Consider the following 12,593-nt stretch of genomic DNA (forward strand, 5'->3'; position numbering starts at 1 on the left):
GTGAAAGGGGGTGGTTTGGTTTAGGGATATTGTCCGTGACGCCACCCACGGTTGTGGTGATTGTGGTGACACCACCACTGCTCTGAACGGGGATCCCGGGAGCGGTGACAGGGAGCAGCTTGGTTGTTAGTTCTCCCCTCCGTGGGTAGGGGGTTGGTTGTCCCGGGGCCCGATGATGGGGTAGGTAGGGATGGATGGCAGGCGAGTTGCGGGGCCTGGTGAGGTGCAGGGTCGCAGGGGCAGCGCTGTGCCGCACGGCACGATGGTACTCACTCAGCCCAATGATGAAGACACAGTTCTCGGTAAAACACATGGCTGGATGGACGGGTCCCACAGGCGGCTGCGGTTGTTTCTCCCTGCAGGTCGGTGGTGACTGCCTTTCCCTGCACCTATGTACTGTGTTAGTTCCGATGGGTTCCCACAATTAACCCGCTCCCCGACTTGGATATGGGCCGGAGGAGCCCCTTTTGCCCGCAGGCGCTGGCCCTGGGAAACGGTTGCCCTTGGCGGTGGCGGTGTCTCCCTCAAACGGTTGGACTGTTGCCTTCTGTCGGGACTTGACTGTTTGGAAACCCAGGAGGTCCCCTTCACTAACGGATTCGGCAAATTCACGGCGACTCCTAGCCTTGCCGGGGTCCGAAAAGCCCCTGCCAGATGGTGCTGGCTTCTCTTTGCGTACCGGTCCGGTACCGCCGGGCCACCGCCCGTCCACGGTCCTTACGGTAGACTCCAATCGGCCACTCCTGCAGACGGTCACCACCGTCTGCCAACCTTGCTGCTCCGTCCGGGCCACACACCCGGACTCACTTCAGACTGCTCGCTTGCCACTTCACTACTGCTCTACTGCACTTGACTCCTCTCACTTCCTCCTCCAAAACTAAACTGACTGTTTTCCCTCCTCCAGGACTGTGAACTCCTCGGTGGGCGGAGACCAACCGCCTGGCTCCACCCCCTGGTGTGGACATCAGCCCCTGGAGGAAGGCAACAAGGGTTTTGTGTCTGACCTTGATGTGCCTGCTGGGAGTGTGGGGTGTGTTGGTGTTGTTCTCTGTGGCCCCTGGCTTGTCCAGGGTGCCACATTTGCACCATATTAGTGATGCCATCCTTGTTGGCCTATATTTGTGTTCATAAAGAGCAAAAAAAAAAAATCAGTGTGCACAGGACTGCTTGATATAAAATCTACGATAAGCATCTTTTATATTGTTGATATTAGAATAATTTCTACTACAGTTTACAGCTGGCTAAATTGTGTACAGTATATCGCGTTTAAGTGGTATACATTAAACACATTACACATGTAAGACACATAAAGGATATCACAAAAGTGAGTACACCCCTCACGTTTTTGTAAATATTTTATTACATCTTTTCATGAGACAACACTGAAGATATGACACTGCTACAATGTAAAGTAGTCAGTGTACAGTTTGTATAACAGTGTAAATTTGGTGTGTCCTTTAAATAATTCAAAACACAGCTATTAATGTCTAAACTGCTGGCAACAATGGTGACAATACCCCTAAGTGAAAATGACAAAATTGTGCCCAATTAGTGTGTCATGTGACTCATTACAATGGTCTCAGGTGTGAATGGGGAGCAGGCGTGGTATATTTGGTGTTATCTCTTACACACTCACTCATACCGGTCACTGGAAGTTCAACATGAAACCTCATAGGAAAAAATTCTCAAAGGATCTGAAAAAAAGAATTGTCACTCTATTTAAGGATGGTCTAGGCCAGACCTGGGCAAGGGGCCTGCCCGCGGGCCACATCCGGCCCGCCTACTCTCTGTGATCGGCCCGCCCATCTTCAGCCGGTGCAGTGGAGCCGGGCTGCAGCGTGCCGGGCAGGGAGAGATCCTGCAGGTCCGCACAGTAAGTGCAGGCAGCGGAACTCAGGAGTCTCTGCTCTGTTCCCTGCCGGCACTTTGTCAGTGACACACGCGCGCGCTCTGATGTTATCAGTACTGCGCTGCGTGTGTCATTTCAAAAGTTCCCGCCCGGCAGGAGAAGGAGCAGTACATCGGGGGCCTTCACAGAGAGAAGCAGAGACGGGGGCCCCTCGCAGAACAGCATCAGCACAGCTAGGGCCCGTATAAGAGGAGCAGCTCAGCGGGGCCTGTACGGAGGTGCCTGAGGACGGGGACAAAAACAAGGGAGAGGTAAGTAGTGACTAATAAGCTGAGGAGGGGACAATGGGGGAGGGGGGGTGACTAATACTGGAGGTGTAGTGGTGTAGTTTTACAGGTGTAGTATATGGTGTTGTGTATATATAGTGGTGTAGTATATAGTGGTGTAGTATATAGTGGTGTAGTACATGGGGTCAGGGGCGTAACGACCGCGGTCGCAGAGGTCACCACTGCGACCGGGCCAGCAGGGTTATAGGGGCCCGGCATCCGCTCTGCAGAGCCGGCTGCTGGGCCCCTATGTGTAGTGCCGCTGTGTAGTGGCCGACAATGCGACCGTCAGGGAGCCGGCCTGTGAGTCAGGGGAGCCCGGTGTCAGTAGAGGGGCCCCTGAACAGGAGAGGCCACCAGCCGTTTCTGAGCTGCAGCAGAGCAGAAGTGCTCCTGCACAGAAGACAGAATAATCCATCCTGCAGGACCTGCGATGAAGTCACACCCATGTGACTGTGTGGGAGGAGACACAGGATGCCGGGCAGAAAGAAGAGATACTGAATCCTGAAGGAGATTTGGACACATGATGACTGGTAATAAGTAAAGAGGGGACATGAGAGGGGGTGCAGGGTGAGTGGCATATGAGGGCTGCAGACTGACAGAAGGATGTGAAGGGGTGCAGAGTGTTTGAGAGGGGTAAGTTATGGTACAGGCAGGGTGAGATATGTGGGCATGGTGTGTGACATATCGGGGTGTAGTGTGTGTGATCTGGGGGGTGCAGGCAGTATGGGGAGCAGGGTGTGTGAGATATGGGAGTGCAGGTTGTATGGGGAGCAGGGTGTGTGAGATATGGGAGTGCAGGCTGTATGGGGAGCAGGGTATGTGAGATATGGGGGTGTAGTGTGTGTGATCTGGGGGGTGCAGGCTGTATGGAGAGCAGGGTATGTGAGATATGGGGGTGTAGTGTATGTGATCTGGGTGGGTGCAGGCTGTATGGGGAGCAGGGTGTGTGAGATATGGGAGTGCAGGTTGTATGGGGAGCAGGGTATGTGAGATATGGGGGTGTAGTGTGTGTGATCTGGGGGGTGCAGGCTGTATGGAGAGCAGGGTATGTGACATATGGGGATGTAGCGTGTGTGATATGGGGGTGTAGTGTGTGTGATATGGGGGGTGCAGGCTGTATGGGGAGCAGGGTGTGTGACATATGGGGGTGTAGTGTGTGTGATATGGGGGGTGCAGGCTGTATAGGGAGCAGGGTGTGTGACATATGGGGGTGTAGTGTGTGTGATATGGAGGTGCAGGCTGTATGGGTAGCAGGGTGTGTGACATATGGGGGTGTAGTGTGTGTGATATGGGGGTGCAAGCTGTATGGAGAGCAGGGTATGTGACATATGGGGGTGTAGTGTGTGTGATATGGGGATGCAGGCTGTATGGGGAGCAGGGTATGTGAGATATGGGGGTGTAGTGTGTGTGATCTGGGGGGTGCAGGCTGTATAGAGAGCAGGGTATGTGACATGGGGGTGCAGTGTGTGTGATATGGGGGTGCAGGCTGTATGGGGAGCCGGGTATGTGAGATATGGGGGTGTAGTGTGTGTGATCTGGGGGGTGCAGGCTGTATGGAGAGCAGGGTATGTGACATGGGGGTGTAGTGTGTGTGATCTGGGGGGTGCAGGCTGTATGGAGAGCAGGGTGTGTGACATGGGGGTGTAGTGTGTGTGATATGGGGGTGAAGGCTGTATGGGGAGCCGGGTATGTGACATATGGGGGTGTAGTGTGTGTGATATGGGGGTGCAGGATGTATGGAGAGCAGGGTGTGTGACATATCGGGGTGTAGTGTGTGTGATATGAGGGTGCAGGCAGTATGGGGAGCAGGGTGGATGACATATGGGGGTGTAGTGTGTGTGATATGGGGGTGCAGGCTGTATGGGGAGCAGGGTGTGTGACATATGGGGGTGTAGTGTGTGTGATATGGGGGTGCAGGCTGTATGGGGAGCAGGGTGTGTGACATATGGAGGTGTAGTATATTACAGGTGTACTATATGGAGGTGTAGTATATTACAGGTGTGCTATATGGAGGTGTAGTATATTACAGGTGTGCTATATGGAGGTGTAGTATATTACAGGTGTACTATATGGAGGTGTATATAGTGGTGTAGTATATGGGGGTATAGTGATGTAGTATATTACAGGTGTACTATATGGAGGGGGTGTAGTAATGTAGTATATTGGGTAGAACTGAGGTAATTATATTAGTCCGGCCCTCTAAACCAATCCCAATTTCTCATGCGGCCCCATGGGAAAATTAATTGCCCACCCCTGGTCTAGGCTATAAGAAGATTACTAACACCCTGAAACTGAGCTGCAGCACAGTGGTCAAGACCATACAGCAGTTTAACAAGACAGGTTAAACTCAGAACAGGACTCACCATGCCATGGTCGACCAAAGAAGTTGAGTGCATGTGCTCAGTGTCCTATTCAGAGGTTGTCTTTCAAAATAGACCTATAAGTGCTGCCAGCATTGCTGCAAAGGTTACAGAGGTAGGAGTCAGCCTGTCAGTGCTCATACGATGCAAACAGTATCAAAGTACTAACTTTTGTTGCCAGTGGTTTATATACTAATGGCTGTGTGTTGAGTTATTTAGAGGGCACATTAAATTTACACTGTTATGCAAGCTGTACACTGACTACTGTACATTGTATCAGTGTCATATCTCCAGTGCTCACAAAACTATTTGCGAAGAGCAATTGAGAGGTACCCTAACTAAAGACTTATATTAAAACATAACTTTTAATCTACCTATTAAATCATGTGTAACCCATAATAAAAGCACAGAAAGCAGGAATGCTAACAATCACATCTATGAATAATATTATTCAGAAGGGTGATCTTCATCTAGTACATGTGCGGATAATTCACATCATAAGTGCACTAGGGGACAGAGGCAGGGTCGGTCTGGGCCGCCGGGGTAGCAGGGAATTCCCCGGTAGGCCCCGGGCCCTCAGTGGGCCCTGTGCCTTATATAGTGCGGGGCGGGTGTACAGTGCCGCGGGCTGATCTGTTTCTCGGCGTTATGTGCGGGTAGACTCTGGGCAGCTGATCCAGGGCCCCCATGCTCTGAGGGCTCCCCCCAGTCTTTAAATCATAAAGTGCACCGATAGCACAAATGCAGTACTAGCGCTGCAGTTTCAAGGGGTTGCAGAATGACCTTTGGTGACATCACAGTCATGTGACTCGCCAAAGGTCCTGCAGTGTACAGGTTCTGATGACCGCACCTCTATTCAAATGTAGCGTGCGTCATCTAGACACGCGTACATTTGAATAGTGCGGCTGAGGCAGAGGAGCTCCTCTCAGCCCCGCACCGACATGCAGCGGCTGTTATCACACTGCCACGGATGCAGAGATGCAGAGGGTGCACAGTGCTGCAGAAAAGAGGTAAGTGTTCCATTAGGAGCCGAAGATGATATAGAATGACGTAGGTACTAGGGGGCAGAGGGGGCGGTCGCCCCGGGGCCATGACCTAGAGAGGTCACTCACAGCTGCTGCCTCCCAGGGCCATGTTAAAACACCGTATTTTTGTTTTATTTTAAACCCCTATTCCCCTTTGCCAACTTACAAATCTGGCGATTTTTTTTCAAGGGGGAGGGGTGAGGGGATTCACATATCAGCACGCTGCAGAGGCAGGGAAGCTCTAATCTGCTTCCTTGCAGGACCTGCGACGACGTCATACCCATGTGACCTGTGTGAAAGAAGCCAGAAGATACATGAGCAGCTGTAGGAGATGAGGGCACGACTGGTAATGAGTGAAGAGGAGAACATGGGTGGTGCGGAGTGTGCCAAGACAGGGGCAAAGTGTGCCAAGACAGGGACAGAGTGTGCCAAGACAGGGGCAGAGTGTGCCAAGACAGGGGCAGAGTGTGCCAAGAGAGGGGCAGAGTGTGACAAGACAGGGGCAGAGTGTGAGGAGCAGAGTGTGCCAAGAGGGAGGCAGAGTGTGACAAGAGAGGGGCAGGGTGTGACAGAGCAGTTTAGCGTGTGACAGAGGGGTGGTGCAGAGTGTGACAGAGAGGTGCAGGCTGTAACAAGAGTGTGCAGACTGTAACAGTGGGGCAAACATGGTTACCTGGTTAGGGCCCCCCCTCAGATGAACACCTAGCTATGCCTCTGCATAGAATAATTTGAGATCAGGGGTCCGTGGTGCTGGAGGAGCGGTATTACTTTACAAGTGACATTATGGGCGGTGGGGGACTTTGTGGTAATGGTACACAATATGAAACAAATAGGGACATAATGGGTCAGTGGAGCACTTAATAGGGCACATTATGGAACAAATTGCGACATTATGGGGAAATGGGTACATTATAAAGCATATTGGAACATTATAGGTTAGTGGGGGACATTATAGAGTAAATTGGTACATAGTGGGGCAATGAGGGACATTGTCTAGCAAAATGGGACAGTATGAGGCAATTTGTGACATTATGGAGCAATGGAGGAAATTATGAAGCAAATTGTGACATTATGGGGGACATTATGGGGAAATGAGGGTTATTATGAGGCAATTAGGAAGGGGATTGTGAAAGGCAGCATAGTATAATGAGGAGCTAGGGGGGACTTTATGCAGAGATTATGGGGGAGATATTATATAAAGGGCAAGTTTTGAGGGGACGTTATGGAAAGGGGCACTTTGTTGGGCTATTTTGGAGAGAAGCAGCGTTTGGTGGGATATTTTGTGCAGGAAGCAATTAACAGCCCCTTCTGATTCCACTTGTTTTCCCAGACATTATTAAATAAAAGGGGTCTTGATGAGGGACATAATTGCTATATGGGGCCAGAATGAGGGACATACATTATTAGTTTATGGTGGCAAGTGGGGCATAATTACTGTAGGGGCAAATTAGGGGACATTATTACTGATTAAATATAGGTTAATTTTGAGGAACTGTCTTCAATGGGGGAAACAAAAGTCTGACATGGTGTGGAAATTGGGGAAAAATGTGCTCTGGGAGTGATCAGCTATAGGTGACTGTGTTAGTTTCTGTAGAGTTGCGTCATGGCAGGAAGAAGTGATGGCGGTCAGCGCCGGATGAAGAGGAAAAGAGATGAATAACGTCAGCTAGAGACATCACTGATAAGTCACTGTATTACATGTACACACACTATATACAGAGCTCCTGTGTATTTAATGTCATTAATGTCACTGGTGATCACTGTATTACCTGTACACTGACACTATATACAGAGCTCCTGTGTATAATGTCACTGGTGATATTAGTGTTATTAGTATTGTGGATTTTGTTCATAATCATTATTGTAGTATTGTTTGTCACTATGTGGTGGTAATATGTTGTCTGATCACAGTTTGGTGGTATTTGTCTCTTGTGTGTGGTCATAGTGTCACGGTATTTCTCCCTTGTATGTGGTAATATTTGGTTACCATGTGGTCTAATTATGGTGTAGTGGTATTTCTCCCTTGTATTTGGATGTATTTGATCACAATGTGATGGTAATATGTTGTCTGGTCAGGGTATGGCGGTATTTCTCCCCTGTATGTGGTATTATTGGTCTTGGTATAGTGGTCTGTGTTGTGTACGGAGGTCACATTTTCTCTCTATCTATATGGGGGAGATCATTTCTAGAGAGATTACATACTTGAATGTTTAACCCCTCCCTGTCCTGTGACTATTACACTGTAGCAAATATGCACTTACAGAGGTTCTCTGCTGAAAACAAGTAATCAACTTTTCTAAGGTGACGTGCACACCTTGAGTATTTGGGCAGTATTTATAACCAAAAACAGGAGTGGTAAAATTAGAGGAAAAGTATCATAGAAACATGGGCTCCACTACTGCATTTTTCACCCACTCCTGATTTTGGCTACAAATACTGATGTAATATAACTACCAAATACTGAAAGTGGGAATGTGACCTAAGGATAAGTGATAACTTATTGATCAGTGGGGTCCGATTGCTAGGACTCGACTAATCGGCAAAATGTGCAACTTTTATCACCATTGGAGCTCATGTCTGACTCAACCCCTGATCCATTCATGCCCTTAGTGGCTGCGAGTGCTGCACTTGTTTTTATATGAGTGCCCCAAAGATGATGAATGGAGCTGCGTTCACACATCTCACCTGTCACATTTTATAATGGGGATAAAAGTGTCCTGTCAGGGATAAAAGTTCCCAAATCTTCTGATCGGTGCCGTTTCCACTGGTTGCATTCCACCGATCAATAAGTTATCACCTACCGAACCTGTGGATCAGTGATAACTTGTTACCAAAGACCCCATTACTGCAAACTACTGTAATTGTACATCAGTTATGAAGCACAGGAGATGTGCAGGAGCCGCCTGTGCTTTACACTCAATGCTCTACTATAACGGGGTCGGGGATAACAGTTAATTAGGTATTCTCATATCGCTGTAGGGTGGGCCCCTAGAGTCAATTCCCCCTATGGGGCCCAGACACCCCAGTCCGACCCTGGACAGAAGCTATAGTTCGGGTACCTCTCCATTGTCTTTGTCAAATAGTTTTTATATCTCCAGTGTTTTCCCATGAAGAAATGATACAATATTTACAAAAATGTGAGGGGTGTATTCACTTTTGTGTTATACTCTTTTTGATTTCAGAATAAATGGACTAGTGCTCTTTATAAACTTTGGTACAAGACAACCTAAGTAAACTGTATTGGGACCTTGTTTTGCCACTGTTGAGGACAGTATGTAATACATAATGCAGATAATCCAGCTCACTGCCACCTGACCTCACCATTCCTCAGTCTCAGACACCGGCCCTGCCCTGGCCGCAAAGCAATAAATAGATAAATGATCCAGCAAACAGTGATTTATTCGTGCATGATCAGACAGTGCACAGATAACATTAACGCGTTTCTGGCTTGATGCCCTTAATCATAACCATAACCGTTATGATTAAGGGAATCAAGCCAGAAACGTGTTAACGTTATCTGTGCACTGTCTGATCATGCACGAATAAATCACGGTTTGCACTAAGCTGGATCATTTATATATTTAATCTAATACATAATGCCCTTTATTTTTCGGTGCAACCCTTTTAATATATTTCTACCACTTTAAAATAATTAACGCCCCTCTTTTACCGTGGAGCACCAAATAAGGAGCACAACTGAACCCAACCAACATTACCCCCACACTACTCCCGCCACATTTTTATATCACCAGGGAAGTGTTAATATTAATCTCTTTTTATCCTGTTGTCTGTTGTCCAATCCTGGTGCATCTTATAGTCAGATGTGTCTTAAAAATATGATATACAAGGTCCAACCTGTGTCTTCCAGCGCTTTATGGATATGGGATATGTTGTATTCAAAAAATTGTTATTTAGACTGGCATTTTTACACTAGTCTTAATAAAAAGCCAGTCAGAGTAGCCCATAGCGTAGCTAGAGTCCCATTGGTTGGTGCAAAATTTGCCAATGGGACTCATCCATATGTTGGTCAGATTTATGGGCACTTGTAGCATTCTAAATCCTATAAAGATAGATCTGCTGCCCTCCCCCATTATGCAGTAATGTCCCACATTCTCCTCAGCTGCCTCCACCACCCACAAAGTGTGGTGTCCTCTTCTATAGCTAGTGCAGTGACCTGCAGCTGACATAAGAGTGCCTGTTATGGACAACGCATGACTTCATTACCATGTGATACCAAGGCTTGTCATGCCAAAGTCAGCTGCCAGCCTCTGGCTGACGGGTGTATTGTGGCACAGGAACCCAATGGGTCTTCACTGCTCAACGCATTTCAGCTGAATGTGCATCCTTGGACACACATACTGCTGAAAAAGATTACCGGTATCACTGGGTCCCCCTTCAGCATAGGCTCAGTCATGGTCACACCCAATACAACCATGACTGTTATACCATTGATGCTGGCACATGCTTCATATTAAATTAGTGGGAATCACTTGTTGTCAATGTGACAGAAAATCAAATCTAAAGATTTACACTCTAATTTATGTCAATTGTTTACGTAAATTATGGCAAGTTTGATGGACAGGCTATGACAACACTTTTCTAGAAAAATGCTATGAGTGTCAGAAAAATAAATTCTTTGACAAATGAGATGTGTTCCATCATTTTTAACTGCTGCACACTGGAGAAGCGATTCATCTTATTAATATGTTCACGTGGTAAATTTGTTTCAGAAAGTTCTGCAAATGTTCCATTGGGGTTTGTGGCGATTCATATAGAAACTTTTGCAACAAGTTTACTGTGTATGTGTGGCGCCCTGGACTAGCCAGGTAGTCACAGGTAGGCCCTTGCACAAACACCCGTCCCCTAAAAAGGGTAATATCAGCCAACCTTTAAAAACCTATTCACCTCCCTCAGGGTTTAATGTCCACACCAGGGGAGCGGAGCCAGGTGGTTAACCACGCCCACTGAGGAGTTCACAGGTCCTGACGCAGGAAAAGCCAGGAGATTAGTTCTGACAGTGGAGGAGTGAAGTTCAAGTGCAGACCTGTGCCCAGGTCTGCCCCAGTCTAACTCCAGGTGTCTGGGTCGGAGCCCAGTCACCTCTGGCTAGGAGGCAAGCGGTGGCCTCAGCCTGCAGGAGCCGGGAAGATGGCTCGGTGGAACCGTAAGGGACCGGGATAGGGTAGTGGCCCACCAGAACCGAACCGGGGAACCGACCGGAAGCCGGAGCACAGAGGGGGTACTCAGACCCTGAAACGCGGTCCCGAAACTACCGGACCCCGTTAATTAACTAATTGAGGTCTGGACTTTAGGTCCTTTCCCACCCAAGTCCCGACTGAAGACAACAGCCCACCTAAAAGGGGAGAAAAGTCATCGCCAAGGCTAGAGATCCAAGGGGCCAGCGTCTGTGGGCAAATGGGCTCTCCCGACATGTACACGCTGGGGAGTGGGGGCTCCCTTACCTGATGCACGGGTGTCCAACTATAAAAAGGTGCAGGAGAAAGGCGGAGACCACCAACCCGACTGGGGGACCAGACGCAGCCGGCTGGGGGCCCCGACCACCATCTTTCTTGGTTTACCAGAGACTCAGTGCATCTTTAATAGTGAATACCACTGTGCCCTCGGGCTGCGCACTGCCAAGCACCACTATACCATACCCATCGGGTCCCGGGACTGTCACCCCTGCCCACGGATGGGCTAACACCAAAGCTGCACAACATCTCCCCCGGGGTGCCTAGTAAACAGCAGCGGTGGTGCCTACATTCACCACAACCCGTGGGTGGTGTCACGAACTTTAATCTAAAACCCCCCTTCAAAGTGCCAGCCCCCTTGCAGAGCGAAGTCACTTCCGGTCCGGAGGCACTCGAGCCACCGACACACGAGCCCGGATCCGAACGGCTCGGCTGCAGCAAAGCGCGGGGCGGTACATATGTACATACAAAATTTGTACTTATCTCTAAATGATGCACTCATTGCTTTGGTTTAAAATGAAAATATCTACAACTACATCAAAACTGCCGTTTGTGAACCTGTCCCAAAAGATACCAGCCAAATACACATGAATTTTCAGACTGCCTGAAAACAAGTGTCCACTAATTGACTGCAAAAAAATCACTGCAAACTAATGTATTGAGATTGCTTAAGAACTAAAATATAAATGAATGTTAGAAACTTTTTAGAAACCTAATTAAGTTTAGTAAAGTTCATCATTTTTAATATACACAGTATTTATCTAAAATCAGAAGTATAATTTAAAGAAGAAGATACTTTGACAAATAATGTGAATGTAATAGACTTTTATAGTTTTCTGTAAACCAAACAAAGCTATTGATGATATTTCATTTCAGGAAAATCTTGGGGAACCTGCTGCAGATACAGTTTCAATCCTTCTTGAGATGTTAAGACCTATCGTGGTAAGGTATTACACAATATATGAATTATCAAAAAGCAAAAAACTCAGCTGTAACAAAAAATCAGTAACCATGCAACACTACAAGCATGTAAATGACAGCCTCTAGTCAGGAAAAAAACAAAGAGAAAAATTGTATGAAAAATACCCTGAATAATAATAAATAAAATGCAAGTGCTTGATAACAGGGTACTTAGTGTATACATTTTTGCAAAAAGGTAAGAAGCCATCCTACCTCGTCACGGTGTACCCATCTGGGACAGTCCCTAACCAACTAAAGTTAAAAACATTTTCTATACCTGACTTCAGATTAAATACACAGTACAGTGGGAAGCAAATTAATTGTTTAGCCTCAGGAAAGGGAGGGCTGCGTCCCTAACTTGCAATTTTTCTCTTTGTTTTTTTCTTGTCTAGAGGCTGCCATTTACATGCTTGTAATGTTAATACACAATACCAAAAGACACGGTCGATCCCGTGCCATATTTACAATATGGATACAGCCATATACAGAATATTTTGTAAACAAAAGAAGAAAAATCTGTACAACGACTGAGTTGCAAAAAGATTGAATTTTATTAATACAATAGCATAATAGCAAATAGACAATACATAAAAAAGCAG

The 12,593-nt window shown here is 47.4% G+C and overlaps 1 protein-coding gene across 1 annotated transcript in view; it reads left to right on the forward strand.

Moving 5' to 3' along the window:
- Nucleotides 1-12,593, forward strand: part of LOC142302343 (ranaspumin-like) — a 190,348-nt gene that overhangs the window by 21,354 nt on the left and 156,401 nt on the right. The window contains exon 4 of the mRNA XM_075343404.1: nt 11,911-11,976. Coding sequence (XP_075199519.1) covers nt 11,911-11,976 — 66 coding nt within the window. The remainder of the gene's footprint in view (nt 1-11,910; nt 11,977-12,593) is intronic.

Source organism: Anomaloglossus baeobatrachus, chromosome 4 (assembly GCF_048569485.1).
Source record: "Anomaloglossus baeobatrachus isolate aAnoBae1 chromosome 4, aAnoBae1.hap1, whole genome shotgun sequence".
In the NCBI taxonomy this organism is placed as follows: Eukaryota; Metazoa; Chordata; class Amphibia; order Anura; family Aromobatidae; genus Anomaloglossus; species Anomaloglossus baeobatrachus.